Raw genomic sequence first — 16,941 nt, forward strand, 5'->3', positions numbered from 1 at the left:
AGATGGGCACTGATGAGGATACAGATGGGCACAGTGAGGCTGCATTGTTGGCACAGTGAGGCCGCATTGTTGACACTAATAAGGCTGCAGATGGGCACAGTGAGGCTGTATTGATGGCTCCGTGAGGCTGCATTGATGGGCACTGACGAGGCTGCATTGTTGGCACAGTGAGGCTGCAGATGGGCACAGTGAGGCTGCATTGTTGGCACTGATGAGGCTGCAGATGGGCACAGTGAGGCTGCATTAATGGCTCAGTGAGGCAGCATTGATGGGAACAGTGAGGCTGCATTAATGGCTCAGTGAGGCTGCATTGATGGGCACTGACGAGGCTGCAGATGGGCACAGTGAGGCTGCATTGTTGGCACTGATGAGGCTGCAAATGGGCACAGTGAGGGTGCATTGTTAGTAAGTGTGACACATTATCTTTGAAAGTATTATTTTATTATGACATTATATTATTAATTATCTTTAAAGTATTATTTTATTATAGTAGAGCTTGCCACCTCCCTGAAATTAGTTTTTGCAGGTTGGGATGTCTGTGTGTCCACAGCCAAAGGTGCCTACAATGGGCACATGAGCAGCAGAACTGGACCATAGAGAAATGGAAGAAGGTGGTGGTCTGATTGGTCACATTTTCGTCTACATCATGTGGATGGCCAGTTGTGTGTGCATCACTTACTTGGGGAAGAGATGGCACTGGGATAAAGTATGAGAAAAAAAGGCAAGCTGGTGGAGGTAGCGAGATGCTTTGTCTAGTGCAGTCTATGCCTTAACAGATCAGGGTTGTTTTGGTGGCAAAAGTGGGATCTACTCAACATTAGATGGGTGGTGATAATGTTATGGTGGGTGGTCATAATGTTATGGTGGGTGGTCATAATGTTATGGCTATGTGTATATTAAACACAGTGCAAAACATTTTCCCAATTTCAATGTACATAATAATAAAAGCTTTGTTATTATTCTACGCTATTTTCTTTCTAGACATGAGAAATAGGTGAGGTTTCTAAATGTTGTCCTCATTAGGCAAATTGGTACACAGAAGTTGATTTACTAAAAACTGGAGAGTGCAAAATCTGGTGCAGCTCTGCATGGTAGCCAATCTGGTTCTGGCTTCAGCTTGTTCCGTTAAAGTGGAGGGCCACCCTGAAAAAAAAAAAAAAAAACATTTGAAAAAAAAAAAATTTAAACTTACCTAAACCCTTATTGCTAGGCAGTCTTCTTAATCTGCCTCTTCCTATTCCGCGGCGTGTTCTGCTCCTCGGTGAGCGGCCCCGTTGTCTTCTGTGAACTGTGTGTGTTCCCAGAACACCACGGGGCCATTCACAGAGCGCCGCGCAGTAGGAAACTGGCAGTGAAGCCGCAAGGCTCCACTGCCTGTTTCCCTTACTTAGGATGGCGGTGCCGGGACCCGAGAGCCGAGGGACGGGTAGGCCTCGGGCGGCCGACATCGCGGGCACCCAGGACAGGTAAGTACTTATTTAAAGTCAGCAGCTACAGTGTTTGTACTTTTTTTTCAGGGACGGAATCCCGCTTTAAGTTTTGACAATAAAACCTGGAAGCTGATTGGTTTCTATGTAGAGTTGCACCAGATTTTGCGCTCTCCAGTTTTATTAAATCTCCCCCCATTGTGTGCTTTTTTGAATTTTTAATTAATTTTCAATAGCAACCCAGAACACCTTGAAAGCAAATCTCAATGCATGTGTTTTTGCACACCACACCATGCCGATGGGAACTACATGATGTGCTGTCTTAAAAAATAAATAAATAAATAACGGCTCATATGCGATTTCTGAAGCATTGCTGTGTGGTGGCACCCCAACCACACTATTTTTCTCTTATACGTATAGACAGGTCCTCTTTACATCTTGACTTATCCATCTTATTGCTTGCTGAGTTGCTAATACAAATATTACTCCCACAATACTTATGTCACAGCTTGTCTGGTTATAATTCTTGGTAATGGAAAATCCAATATACAAGTCTTTTTAACCTTCATAACAAAATCAGATTATTGTACTCTTGCTGGAGAGTGTAATATAAATGTCAGGGATGCGGAATAAAACATTTAGCTGAACAGACGTTCCAACTGAATTAAATTTAAATAATGTAATATTTTTTCCTGTATTCTTTCCAGACTTCACATAGCTGGAGACAGTCCACAAATCGCGATAATTGCAGGAGCGTGCCGAACCGCCTTGCCATTCATTAATATGTAAGCTTACCTGCCCTGCGACCTGCTCAGAAATAATTCTGTCACAGGCAGCTGATGTGTTGGAGAAATGTGAAAAGAGAGTTCAAGAGAACGTGCAACCATTACGGACAGAACAGTGTATTTTATTCATTAAGCACATGATTCTGTTTACACAGCTTTCCCCATGCGCAAGGCTCTGGTTTCATCCTGCCAGCTCTGTAGATACTGACAGATATGAACCACGCTCAATCGTTCGCACATACATCATGAATGATCACAGTATTCTGCCTAATATGTGTATTTTCTATGACTGTCAGCACCATCTAGTGGCTATAATGCAGTATTTTCCTGAAATACCTGAATCAGAAAAATACTACTTTATGGCCACTAGATGGAGCTGATATCATAAGAAAAACACATATTAGACACATTGTAGCAACTATTTCTGATGATTGTGTGAATGTTCAAGACATTCCCACAGCATATTTGTTTTATCAATAGAACCCAAAGCATATATAAAAGCAATTTTTCCCTATAAAGCAGGGGTTTTACATTTTTTCGGTACAAGGGCCATGTCATATATTTTACAAATATTCATGGTCTAAAAAAACCCCATTAGAGTGCCCCTTACATGAAGGTGCTTATCAGAGTCCCCCCCTTAGATATGGGCCCCCAACAGAGACCCTCTCATATCAAGGTCCCCATCAGATTCCCCCATGCATCAGGACCCCCATCAGAGACCCCCCCTAAAATCAGAGTTCATCTCAGAGTCTCCTCTAACATCAGCATCCCCAACACAGTCCCACCTTACACCCGGGTTCGCATCAGTCTCCCTGTACATCAGGGTCCCCATCAGATCCCCCCATGCATCAGGATCCCCATCAGAGTCCCCCCCTTACATCAGGGTTCTCATCAGAGCCCCCCTTTAAATCAGCATCCCCCACAGAGTCCCACCTTACATCTGGGTCTCCATCAGTCTCCCTATACATGTGGGTCTCCATCAGTCTCCCTATAGATCTGGGTCCCCATCAGTCTCCCTATACATCTGGGTCTCCATCAGTCTCCCTATACATGTGGGTCTCCATCAGTCTCCCTATACATGTGGGTCTCCATCAGTCTCCCTATACATCTAGGTCCCCATCAGTCTCCCTATACATCTGGGTCTCCATCAGTCTCCCTATACATGTGGGTCTCCATCAGTCTCCCTATACATCTAGGTCTCCATCAGTCTCCCTATACATCTGGGTCTCCATCAGTCTCCCTATACATCTGGGTCTCCATCAGTCTCCCTATACATCTGGGTCTCCATCAGTCTCCCTATACATCTGGGTCCCCATCAGTCTCCCTATACATCTGGGTCTCCATCAGTCTCCCTATACATGTGGGTCTCCATCAGTCTCCCTATAGATCTGGGTCCCCATCAGTCTCCCTATACATCTGGGTCTCCATCAGTCTCCCTATACATGTGGGTCTCCATCAGTCTCCCTATACATGTGGGTCTCCATCAGTCTCCCTATACATCTGGGTCCCCATCAGTCTCCCTATACATGTGGGTCTCCATCAGTCTCCCTATAAATATGGGTCCCCATCAGTCTCCCTATACATCTGGGTTTCCATCAGTCTCCCTGTACATGGACCTGTCTTTGGCGGGAAACCAGTAGCTTAGTCACTTTCTTATATGATAGGATTTGCTAAAGCTTCCCACCCTGGTAGCTAGTTATTGATCTATTACATGTATGCTTCCATGGAGGCACCAGGAAAACAGAAAATTGTATCATACTTACCGTTATTTTCCTTACCTGGTGCCTATCCATGGTAGGATACTGAACCCACCCAATTTGTTCCTATTAATGTACAGGGAATAGGCTGTTGTGTGGGTGTTAAGATTTATAGCTATGCACTTGTAGCACCCTGGTCTTGAACAGGGATGCTGTCAAATCTTGTTTGCTAGGTGGTAACTAACCTAGCCAATTGTTAGTTGATCTCCTGACTCTTTTCCTACTTCTGAGTTTGATGCACCTCTCTCCTCTGCCGCTGGGTGGCATTGTTACCTATGGCATTGGAATGATAAGGTGCATATGAACTTGGAATATGAGTGGATAGGTTGCTCTAGCCAATTGGCAGAGGTTTTCTGGGAGAGCCTATTTATTTGGGAGGAGTCAGGTGAACAGTGTGTTCGTGCCACCTGGGCGGCTGTCTGGGTGGACGTGTATTGAAAACTCCCAGGTGCTGGGCAGTTTAGGCCTAACCGGGAGTTCCCTGGTTGCTAGGCAGTTGAGGCCTATCCAGGGACAGAAGAAGCAGCGTAGGGTTGGGGCTTTATGTCGGATGCCTGACCAAGTTGCAAGGGTTCTATTGGCTGGAGAACCTCTCTTTGTTGGAGGTGAATGGACAGAGTTGCTAACGGAGGACAACCATTCCTGTTGCCAGAGGCAAAGCTTGAACCAAGGTCAGGGATAAAGGGGAAACTGCAGTCTTTAAGGGACAACGCTTCTATCATCAGAGGCCAAAGTTCATAGTCTGAGCAAGAGTACCCAAGAAGCCTTTTTCACTAACCGGGAATGGTGAAGAAGTTGGGAAAGCCTCAGCAGAAGCCAAGCCAGGGACCCAGCAGGATAGCAGGGGTGACGCTTGCAAGAGAGTTCAGCAGATGGGCTGAAGATTCAAGTAAGGGACCCAGCAGGTCAGCATGGGTAGTACTCGGAAGATACAGCAGTTGGCTGTATACAGCAGTTGTGTGAAGTTCAAGGACCCAGTGACAGTGGGGGTCAGAGGAGTCTTCAAGATAGACTGTGAGTTTAAGTTCAAGAAGCGGCAGCGGGAGGCTGTGAGATGGAGGCCAGATCCTACACAATGGGGATACCAAGTTGGTATGTGTAAAGATGCGTGATGAAGTTAAAAAGACCAGTAGAGTTGCTAATGGGAACAGTTCTTTCAGGCGTATTTCAGCTTTAAGGCGCCAGGAGCTATATAACCCATATACCAGTTAACTTTTGTGAGTCACGGAGTCTGCTACACTACACTACACTCTACACGACTCTGCACCCACTATGCCTAGTGACCCACACTGTGAGAATGGATGTCAGCTCTCCCTGACCCTGAAGTTCATCATCAGCTCTTCAGAGGTCAGGGCCATGGCTACACACTGGTCCTGTGGGCGGAAGTAGGCGGGGCTACTACCACATGTATGCTGCCATGGATAGGCACCAGGAAAATAAAATTATGGTAAGTATGATACAATTTTCTGTTTTTTTGTTTTTTCATTTCAGATAAAGTGAGGGAGGGTTATAATCCCTGTCAGATTTTTTTTTCACCATCTGTGTGTCATTGCAGAGATTTCCCATCACTTCCTGTCCTATAGCCAAACAGGAAGTGAGAGAAAATCCCTGCACATTAAGGGAATCCCTTGGGGCACCCCAGATCACCAGAACTAGTGTCCCCATTGGAAGATTTCCCCTCTATTACTTTTTTTGGACAACCCAAAATTTGGGATTTTCTTTTACTTTCACTTTCAATGATAATGGTGAGCATGACAAATAGAGAGGGTGAATCTCCATAATGGGGACACAAACAGCAATAAAAACTGGCAGGTGTTCTAATCCCTCTCCACTCTATCCAAACCCCCCACCCGCTTTTTATTGCTTTTAGTTACACTTTAAAGAGACCCTGTCACCAACTTTAAAAAAATAAAAAACAGGTAAAAGCAGAGAAAATCCAAGTAGTTTAAATGCTTACTGGCAGCGGTCTTCTTTTTCATAAATTATTTGCTTTACTGACTAGCAATGTGCTTTTGAATTTGCTAGCAAATTTGATGATGCCAGGAAGAGTAATTTCGCTGAAAGAGCTCGTTAATGTGTGCGCCAGCCTTTGCCTCCCCTCTGAAAAGCAATTTATGGCAGGACGCTCTTCAGAGGCGTTTGACAAGTATATATGATAGGTTGCCTCTTCAGCACCTGTTTTAGCCTCAAAAATGCCGACCCGCCGTGCCGCAACTACATGCATTGCAGGGCGGTTGCTGCCTAGTCCCATTAACTGCTGTGCCGCCTGCTAATTGTAAAAATGCTTTTAAATTTTTGTTGGTCACACAGCAGGGCTTTATGGCTGCAAGATGTATAAAGGCCTGAGCTGCTGCATGGCCTAGTTTTGCTGGGTGGCCAGGTGGGGTTGCCACCTGTCCGGGATTCACCCGGACAGTTTGGGTTTGGAATCATGTGTCCGGGTTTCAGACTGCCTGAAACCCGGACACATTATTCAGACCGGACTATGGCTTCCCAGCAGGGTTGCTGGCTGTAGCTGTTACACTTTCTCTCACACTGCCCAAAGCCAGCATTAACAATCCCCCCAAACACACACATAGACGGGAGAGGAGAGAGGGCTCGATCTGCACCTCTTCCTTCCGCCCCACCCCTCTGTGTCTGCCCACACTCCAATCCCCGGCGCTGTGCCTCAGAAAAGGAAAGCGGGGGGGGGGTCAGAGATTTTAAATCTGGATGAGAGGTGCTGACTGCCAAGGGGTGAGTGAGCTCACCATCCATCCCTCTCTGTGAATGAAGCCTCCCCATTCTCTCTCCTGCCTCTGAATGAGTACACTAAGGTAAATCAGGGTTCTCAGAGCACCCCTTACATCAGAGTTCCCCTTTACACCAAAGGCCACAGTGTTCCCCCTTACATCAGAGTCCCCTCCGTACATCAGAGTTTTCAGTGTTCCCCCTTAAATCAGGGTTCCCAGAGCATCCCTTATGTTAGAATCCCCAGAGCTCTTCCTTACATCAGAGTCTGCAGAGTCTCCCCTTACAGTGAAAGAGAACTCTGCAAGTTCAGATGTAAAAGGGAACTCTGTGGACTCTGATGTAAAGGGGGACTCTTGTTATTAACTTATTATTATTAACATTATTAATGATTAGAAATGTTAGAAATGTTATTTAATAGCAAAATATATGTATAGTTTATACTATAAAACAAAGTTGTTGTGCTCCGCGAAAGTGTTCAGGTTTGACTTGAAGAAAAAGGTGACAACCCTATGGTGCCTATGGTGCATGCATTAAAATTGCCTGCTTTTACCCCCCCCCCCGGCCACTTGTGTGCGCCCTACTTTTCCACAGCCAAAACTTCAGTTGGCAGCAGAGAAACAACATTGCAGAAGAAAGTTGTGAAGTCTTTGCTGAGTGTCTGCAGTAAGCGGCTCACACATGATGTATTGTTCCGTCAGCAGAGATGAACTGCTTCCTTCACTCACCGCACTCTTCTGATTTGTATTCCGAGCCCGCAGCCGGCGGTCTTCCCCTCGCTGTGCAGCTTGCAGGCGGACCACGGCTCAGACACCCACAAGTACTGATTGCATTCCGTATAACAGGGGACTACCTCGTACACCTGTCAGGAGACACAACAGTGGATCTATATAAATCAATGTCATCAGTATAAACATCTGTCACACATACAGAAAGGAGACGCGCCAGCGGGAGTTATGTGTTTATTTCTGAGCTGAATTCAATAGAGATCTAACCAGCGCACAAAGCGACAGGGAACAGCTCTAGTATTAAGCCGGCCATACATGGATCACATCTGCGGCTGGTTCAGGAGGGACCAACCAAAATCCAAAATTTGATCCATGTGTGGGCAGACTGGTTGGTCCATTGATCAACTTCAGTATGACCAGCCTGACAAATTTTTGGCATGTGATTGCTGGCGGCTAAAGCGGCTAGCAGTAATCATTGTGTTCTGTCGGCAGGGAAAGGGCACCCCCCCCCCCCCACCAGAACACAATAGGGCTGCAGTAGGGATTCCTGCATCAACGCTGCCTGTGTTGATAGGGAATTGAGCGATTTTCTTTCCTGAGACCCATGGTGTAAGGAAGGAAAGTCGAACCATCTATGGCTTGTCTAAGGTTCGGTTCACACTTCAGCGATGCGGGAACCCTGCGAATCCACTGCGGGTTCCCGCATCACATGTCTCCCGGCAGCAGTTCACACTGCCTTATGCGAACTGCTGGGAGTGTCAATATAAAGTTAGTGACACCCCCAAATCAGTTCGCATATCGCAGTGCAAATTGCAAATTGGGACAGGAATCGGATCGCATGGGTGTGAACACCCATGCGATCCGATTCATGTCCGAACTGTCAGCTTGGACATGCGAGCGAGTGTCAGTGAACACCCATGTGATCCGATTCATGTCCGAACTGTCAGCTTGGACATGCGAGCGAGTGTCAGTGAACACCCATGTGATCCGATTCATGTCCGAACTGTCAGCTTGGACATGCGAGCGAGTGTCAGTGAACACACATGCGATCCGATATGGCTGATATCGCATCGCACAGAGATCGCATGTGATTTGCACTGCAGTGCGGTGCGAATCACATCCGATGTCGGACATCGCACCAGTGGGAACCGGCCCTTAATCAGGTTAAAACACATGATCGTTGTTACCTGTAACCCCTATACACACACAGGTTGTCTTTCAGGGTGGCAATGGTCTAAAAAAAAAAACAATGTATTTACCAATCTTGGACAACACCTGGCTGGGCAAGTGCCGCTAAGGCTGCTTTCACACATGATCACGGCCGGAAACCGCCGCTATTTCAAATGACTGCAAAACGCAGGGCGCGTTTGCAATGCCAATGCTTCTAATGGCACCTCAATTGCGCAGAGATTTTGCTGCGTCTGTCATGCTGTAAATCGCACTGCAATCGTGGAAAATTGCAATGCGCCCCTCTTGTCACTCAAAAAGGAACATGAGCTTCTTTTGGGAAACAGCGCTGCGATTTGCCGCGATTGCGCAACAATTTACAGCACAACAGTCATGGCAAAATTGCGGCGTGATTGGGGTGCCATTAGAAGTAATGGCATCGCAAAACCGTCCCGCATTTTGCAGCCATTTGAAATTGCGGGGCGGAATCGCAGCAATTCCACCTGCGTTCATGTGTGAATGGAGCCTAAATGATTACTCTGATGAAGTGAAGTGCAAGTTTGCATTGTGCCTCAGGAAGAGGAGGAGGTACTGTGAGGGCTGGCCGGTCTCAAGGTAAACAGTGATTGGCCAGGAAAAGCCCCTCCTATACATTGTTCTATAATTAGAATTAAAATGCTGTGGTAACTGTCTAAAATTAAAGAGTAACTCCAGTTTTGTTGAGAAAAAATCATTCCCCTCTGGATGATCTATGTACACTGCAAGGATTTTAACAAAACTTTGTTGCAGATTCCTACCTTTAGTTACTCTGAAGGAATAGCTGTTTGTTTGTCTGTGTCCATGTGCTTAGTGAATCTGTATGGGAGTGATTTTATAATCATTAATCAGTTGAGGAAAGTGACAGGGTCTGCATTCCTTTAGACGTGATTTCCCTTTGGGAATTTTTCACCAGAAATTACATTTTTGTTGCAGGGGATGCCTAAAACCTGACTTGTATCTTAGTGCAGACTTCTGGAAAAATCACTAAGCCAATCACACAAGTAGGAAATTACATTTCTGAGAGGCGTTCAAAGCAATATGGCAACCCTCCAGAAAATGACAGTGCTGCAGAATGTACAGGAAAGGTCATTTTTAACCATTTGCCCACTGGGCACTTTCACCCAATTCCTGCCCAGGCCAATTTTGAGCTGTCAGCGCTGTCACATTTTGGATGACAATTGTACGGTCATGCGGCACTGTACTCATATGAAATCTTTATCATTTTTTTCACACAAATCGAGCTTTCTTTTGGAGGTATTTAATCACTGCTGGGTTTTTTATTTTTTTTAAAAGAAAAAAGACTGAAAATTTTGAAAAAATATTTTTTTTTCTTAGTTTCTGTCAGTAAATTTTAATATAACATGACAAAATGAGGAGAATTTCAAGGAGTATGAATACTTTTTCAAGGCACTGTAAGTATAGGCATGTTTGTTATTTTTATGAAAAAATAAAATGAAGCTTTACAACCACTTAAAATGTATTCTGTCAATTGGCACAAAGGCTCATCAGCAGTTGGTAGTAGCAGCCTTGTTCTATGATTGGTGTAGTAGCAGCCTTGTTCTATGATTGGTGTAGTAGCAGCCTTGTTCTATGATTGGTGTAGTAGCAGCCTTGTTCTATGATTGGTGTAGTAGCAGCCTTCTTGTATGATTGGTGTAGTAGCAGCCTTGTTCTATGATTGGTGTAGTAGCAGCCTTGTTCTATGATTGGTGTAGTAGCAGCCTTGTTCTATGATTGGTGTAGTAGCAGCCTTGTTCTATGATTGGTGTAGTAGCAGCCTTCTTGTATGATTGGTGTAGTAGCAGCCTTGTTCTATGATTGGTGTAGTAGCAGCCTTGTTCTATGATTGGTGTAGTAGCAGCCTTGTTCTATGATTGGTGTAGTAGCAGCCTTGTTCTATGATTGGTGTAGTAGCAGCCTTCTTGTATGATTGGTGTAGTAGCAGCCTTGTTCTATGATTGGTGTAGTAGCAGCCTTGTTCTATGATTGGTGTAGTAGCAGCCTTGTTCTATGATTGGTGTAGTAGCAGCCTTCTTGTATGATTGGTGTAGTAGCAGCCTTGTTCTATGATTGGTGTAATAGCAGCCTTGTTCTATGATTGGTGTAGTAGCAGCCTTGTTCTATGATTGATGTAGTAGCAGCCTTCTTGTATGATTGGTGTAGTAGCAGCCTTGTTCTATGATTGGTGTAATAGCAGCCTTGTTCTATGATTGGTGTAGTAGCAGCCTTGTTCTATGATTGGTGTAGTAGCAGCCTTGTTCTATGATTGGTGTAGTAGCAGCCTTGTTCTATGATTGGTGTAATAGCAGCCTTGTTCTATGATTGGTGTAATAGCAGCCTTGTTCTATGATTGGTGTAATAGCAGCCTTGTTCTATGATTGGTGTAGTAGCAGCCTTGTTCTATGATTGGTGTAGTAGCAGCCTTGTTCTATGATTGGTGTAGTAGCAGCCTTGTTCTATGATTGGTGTAGTAGCAGCCTTGTTCTATGATTGATGTAGTAGCAGCCTTCTTGTATGATTGGTGTAGTAGCAGCCTTGTTCTATGATTGGTGTAATAGCAGCCTTGTTCTATGATTGGTGTAGTAGCAGCCTTGTTCTATGATTGGTGTAGTAGCAGCCTTGTTCTATGATTGGTGTAGTAGCAGCCTTGTTCTATGATTGGTGTAATAGCAGCCTTGTTCTATGATTGGTGTAATAGCAGCCTTGTTCTATGATTGGTGTAATAGCAGCCTTGTTCTATGATTGGTGTAGTAGCAGCCTTGTTCTATGATTGGTGTAGTAGCAGCCTTGTTCTATGATTGGTGTAGTAGCAGCCTTGTTCTATGATTGGTGTAGTAGCAGCCTTGTTCTATGATTGGTAACTAGCTCCAAGCAATAGGATTTTGATAACGATCATATTCTTTTACCATTTATCTGCTGGTAAGCTGCATCACCTGTGCACCTTTTATATTTCTTAGCACCTGTTTGTGAAATATCTTCAAGCAGAATATTCAAGTATTGCTCAACTACCACAAAGTAAAGGAAAACTGCTGCTGCTTGGGAAATCGGACTGCAACTATTCCAAGAACCAAGTCCACAAGGTAAGGAAGAGAACTGGCAGGTTTACTAGATAAAGCACATTATTTATAAAAAGTATTACAATAGTGCCAACAGTTTATGGAGTACTTTCTATACTGTATAATCACATCAGTTCCTGCCCTCGAGGAGCTTACAATCTAAGCCAGTAGTGTATTTAAGTTTTGTGCTGCCCTAGGCCTGACTAAACTTGTGTACCCCCTAATTTAAATATGACCTACCCCTTCCTGTCAAGGCCACACCCCTTGCTGTTTAAGACCTGCCCTGAAATTTTCGAGTGGGGACACTAGTTCTGAGGGCCTGGGGGGGGGGGGGGGGCAATGGATTCCCTTAATTTGCATAGATTTCCTCTCACTTCCTGTTTGGCTATGGGACAGGAAGTGAAGGGAAATTTCTGCAACGAGACAGGGAAGGTAAAAAATAAACTGACAGGGGCTATAACCCTCCCTTACTCTATTCAAAATTTAAAAAAAGTGTTGCCTGTAGTTCTACTATAAGCACACATTTCTGATAATTTTTATGGAGGGGACTAAGAAGATATAACCATGCCAATGGTGCAGCGTAAAACATAGAGCACAGTGGGGATGGTTTGTGTTCCAGGATGATAGGACAGTCAAGCAAAGCAGGGCCGCTTCATGGGGGCTCTATACTAATTTGCCACTCAGCCCAGTCTGCCCCATAAGACTGGCGCTACATTAACAGTGTAGCGCAATTCGGCGGGGACTCTTTTCGTGCTGCCCCCCTGCAAAGTGCTGTCCTAGGCCCGGGCCTTGTCGGCCTAGGCCTGGATACAGCGTTGATCTAAGGTTCCTATCTTACATTTATACCCATAGAGGGACAACTTTAGACAGGAGCAAATTAACCCACCAGTATGTCTATCGAATGTTGGAGGAACCCCATTCAAGCAAAGGGAAAACTCCATACAGGTAGTGAGTGTCCTGTCTGGAATTCGCACCAAGGACTCCTTTGCTGAGAGAAGGGCTAACCACCAAGCCACTGTGTTGCCGGTACAGCAATCAAACTGGCTTAAGTGCTTAAAGAGGTTGTAAACCCTAAAAAAACATAAACCTGTAAGACAAAGGCATAATGAGCTAGTATGCATCGCATACTAGCTCATTATGAAGTACTTATTTTAGAACAAAGCCCTGCAGCGGTGCCCGCACACTGCTGACATCTTCCCGGTGTTTATTCTGGGTTTGTGGGCTCTGGCACTGTGATTGGCTGGAGCCGTGATGACGTCACTCCTGCGCATGAGCGCGGGAGCCAACGGTCACGGCACAAGGCTCTGAAGGAACGGCCGCTCATGCGCCGATGATGTTGGTGGCGGAGTATATAGTAAATATCTCCTAAACGGTTCACGTTCAGGAGATATTTACAGTACCTACAGGTAAGCCTGATTATAGGCTTACCTATAGGTACAATTAAACAGGAAGACTTTACTTCCCCTTTAAGGCAGTTTGATGATTGTATTGTGCTTCATGGACTTTCAGGTGCGACTTGCCTGACATCTGTGCGAATTTATGCACAGATATCTATGTAAGTCACACCTGAAATCACAAAAAATAGAACAGGAACCTTTTTTCAAATTGGAATGGCACAACAAAGTCAGAGTCACACCGATTTGAACGGCACAATTGCTGACAATAGGGAGCGACTTGTCAATGCGATTTAGAACTGTCACTACCTCTGTGACTAAGTCAAACGATCGTTTCCCCCTCCTCCTTATTCCAGATTACCATGGCTATTACAAAGCCAAATAATGGTGTCCCACTCCCCTTGATGGATTCTCATTCCCAGTTTTGCTCAATAAACTGGGAAGGAGAATCCATTAGGGGGAGTGTGACACCATTATTTGGCATTGTAATAGCCATGGTAATAAGGAATAAGGGTCCATAGGGGAGGTGGGTATGGTTGCCACCTCATCCCTTTAAACCCGAACACATATTAATTACACAGGTTCTGGGGCTGATTAAAGCGGAGTTCCACCCAAATTTTGAACAATATCTGTATGTATTCTCTTCCTTGCCTAGATGCTGACATGCCATTTAAAAAAATTTAAATCGCTGTAATTACCTTTTATTTTTCTATTCTTTGAACTTCCTGGTTCTCCTCCCGTGGGAGTAGGCGTGTTTCTAGCCTCTCCCAGACTCCTGGGAGCTAGTCTCAGGCTTCCCAGGATGCCACTGAGCATGTGCGGGAACGAGCGGTGAATGCTGGGAGCACAGCATTCACCACATCCAGGAAATAAATGCTTGTGGGCTTCAAATGCCCACAATGAAGATGGAAACCGCCTGCAGTGAATAATATAAGTTATTCTTTCCGATGAAATCTGACACAGGTGGACATATTACACACAATATGTGAGTATGTAATGCTGAGAAGAAAAGTTTGTGAATGAACTCAAAAAAAAAAAAAACGATAGATAGGTGGACCCCCGCTTTAAGGTGGTAATTAAACTCACTTGGTGCCTTACCTGCATTTAATTAGCCTCAGAACCTGTGTAATTCAAAGGTGTTCGGGTTTAAAGGGATGAGGTGGCAACTCTAGAGGTGGGTAACCTAATTATTATTATAATACAGTATTTACATAGCGCCAACAGTTTGTGCAGCCTTTACAATTTACAATGTGAGGGCAAACAGTACAGTTACAATACAAGTCAAAGCAGGAGGATTCGGAGGGCCCTGCTCGTTAGAGCTTACAATCTAAAAGGGAGTGTCAAGGGATACAAAAGGAAATAACTGTGGGGGATGATCTGATGGAGAAAGTGATTTACGGTTGTTAGGTGGAGGCAGGATAGGCTTTCTGAAGAGAAGGTTTTCTGGGATCGTCTAAAAGTGGACATAGTAGGAGATAGTCTGGCAGATTTGGTTAGGAAGCTCCATAGGATGGAAGAGGTCCTGGAGGGGAGCATGGGAGGAGGTGATAAGGGAACTAGAGAGCAGGAGGTCTTGGGAGGAATGAAGAGGATGATTAGGTTGGTATTTTCAGACCAGGTTAGTGATGTAGCTGGGAGCTGTGGATGGCTTTGTATGTTAGCATTTTGAATATAATTTGTTGGGCCAGCGAAAGTCAGTTAAGGGATTGGCAGAGAGGGGTAGCAGACACTGAATGATTGGTGAGGTGGATGAGTCTGGCAGCGGCATTCATAATGGACTGAAGGGGGGATAGACTATGTAAAGGTAAGCAGATGAGGAGGGAGCCATTATTTGGCTTTGTAAAGACTTAAGAACATAAGGTAAGGAAGAGAACCAAAAGATGTATTAGATAGAACACAATACAATAATCAAGCAATCTTGTAGCACTGGGGCCTTCAGTTAGTTTTTTATTTCAATCAGGAGACTACCTGCATGACGTTTCAGTGTTCTCCTTTCGCTTGCATGGGTTTCTTAAGTACAATCAATATAGTGCACTTCTATACCCAATAGGTGCAATGTGATATTCCACAATAATCGGTGGTAATAGCAAAGTGCAAGAAAATCATTCAATAAAGACTTAAGGTCAGATGTGATAAGTATCACCAGCTCTTTTTCCCAGTATATAGACCAGTTCCTACAGCCACTCGCTACCAGTCTCCCCTCTTATATTCGGGATGGATTCCATCTTATGCAACAACTAGACCACTACGCATGGGAGCCCACCTACTCTTGGGCCTCCTTAGATGTAAGCTCGTTATATACCTCCATTCCACACCACATAGGTCTCAGAGCTATTGCCAGCTTCCTCTCCGCCGATCCCATGCTTAATCCAGGTCAGGCAGAGTTCATCCTAGAGGCCACCGAATTCTGTCTGACCCATAACTATTTCGAATCTGATGGTGATTTTTACCTCCAAACAAAGGGCACAGCAATGGGTGCCAACTTCGCACCCAGCTATGCTAACCTAACCATGGGGTACTGGGAGGCCAATTACATCTGGCTCAATAATCCCTTTACCTCCCATATAGTTTTCTATGGGAGGTATATTGACGACATCATCGTCATTTGGGATGGCCCAGAGCCCCTCTTCACAGATTTCATTACACATTGTAACAACAATGAGTATGGCCTCACTTTTACTTCAGAACATGATCGGTCCCAACTTGCATTCTTAGATCTGTTACTTTTCCATCATGAAGGCAAAATACTGGCCAAAAACTACACCAAGCCGACAGCTGACAACTCTTTTCTACACCATCAGAGCTGCCACCATCCTAGATGGATTGCAAACATTCCCAAGAGCCAGTTTTGTCGCCTACGTAGAAATTGCACCAGACAATCAGACTATATCATAGAAGGGTCCCTTCTAAAACAAAAGTTTATGGATAAAGCTTTTCCACCTGAACTTGTAAATGAAGCTTTCGATCTCTATCTGTCAGAACCATCCACATCTGCCAATGATACTATTCAACCTGAAGCACAGCCCGTTCGTTTTGTGACTCAGTTCCATTCCAGATATAAAGCCATGGAACGTATTTTCACCAAACACTGGTCGATCCTTTGTCAGGATCCACATCTAAAATCTACCATCACTTCCAAACCAATGTTCACGTATCGGAAGACTAGAAACATCAAAAACCTGGTAGCACCCAGCAAATACAAAGGCCAAAAAAGTTCTAAAACAATATCACCCTGTCTCATTCCCCTAATTGGAATGTACCAGTGTCGCAAAAAATTGTGCCTCACCTGTAGTCATGTTCACCACGGTCAAAAAGAATTCACTAACAAAGGTCAGACATACCAGATCAGCAACTTTTATAACTGTTCGACAGAATTTGTCATTTATTGCTTGACTTGTCCTTGTGGGTTATATTATGTAGGCCGCACCATACGCACTTTGAGAAAGAGGTTTGGTGAGCACCGCCGCCTCGTAGAGGCAGGAGATGACCATCATAGTGTTCCCCTCCATTTTCTCAAAAAACATGATCGTTCTTCATTGGGCCTCAGGGTCTGGATTATTGAGTCCATCCCCGGTACGTTCCCACTGGCAGAGCGCTTTAAACGTCTCTGTCAGAGGGAAACGTACTGGATATATATCCTTGACTCTCTGGCCCCTGGAGGGCTCAACGAGGAAATAGAGACGAGTAGTCTCATTTGACTTCTCCTCCAGCCCCTTCTATTGGTTGTTTGACACCTTCAACACACTTGTACTTCTTATTTTTTAGGTTTGTGTCGGGTATTTTGTTATTACCACATTGCATGTTTCTTCCTATTGTGATGCTGCTATTATGTTTCACTCGAATATCACCTCCAAGCCA

General features: G+C 44.7%; 1 protein-coding gene across 2 annotated transcripts in view; it reads right to left on the minus strand.

The window, feature by feature from the left end:
- Positions 1–16,941, minus strand: part of THSD7B (thrombospondin type 1 domain containing 7B) — an 807,368-nt gene that overhangs the window by 189,761 nt on the left and 600,666 nt on the right. For both annotated transcript variants that reach the window (XM_073634254.1, XM_073634253.1), the window contains exon 17: positions 7,428–7,561. In XM_073634254.1, the coding sequence (XP_073490355.1) occupies positions 7,428–7,561 (134 nt within the window). The remainder of the gene's footprint in view (positions 1–7,427; positions 7,562–16,941) is intronic.

This window comes from Aquarana catesbeiana, linkage group LG06, assembly GCF_042186555.1.
Source record: "Aquarana catesbeiana isolate 2022-GZ linkage group LG06, ASM4218655v1, whole genome shotgun sequence".
Lineage (NCBI taxonomy): Eukaryota > Metazoa > Chordata > Amphibia > Anura > Ranidae > Aquarana > Aquarana catesbeiana.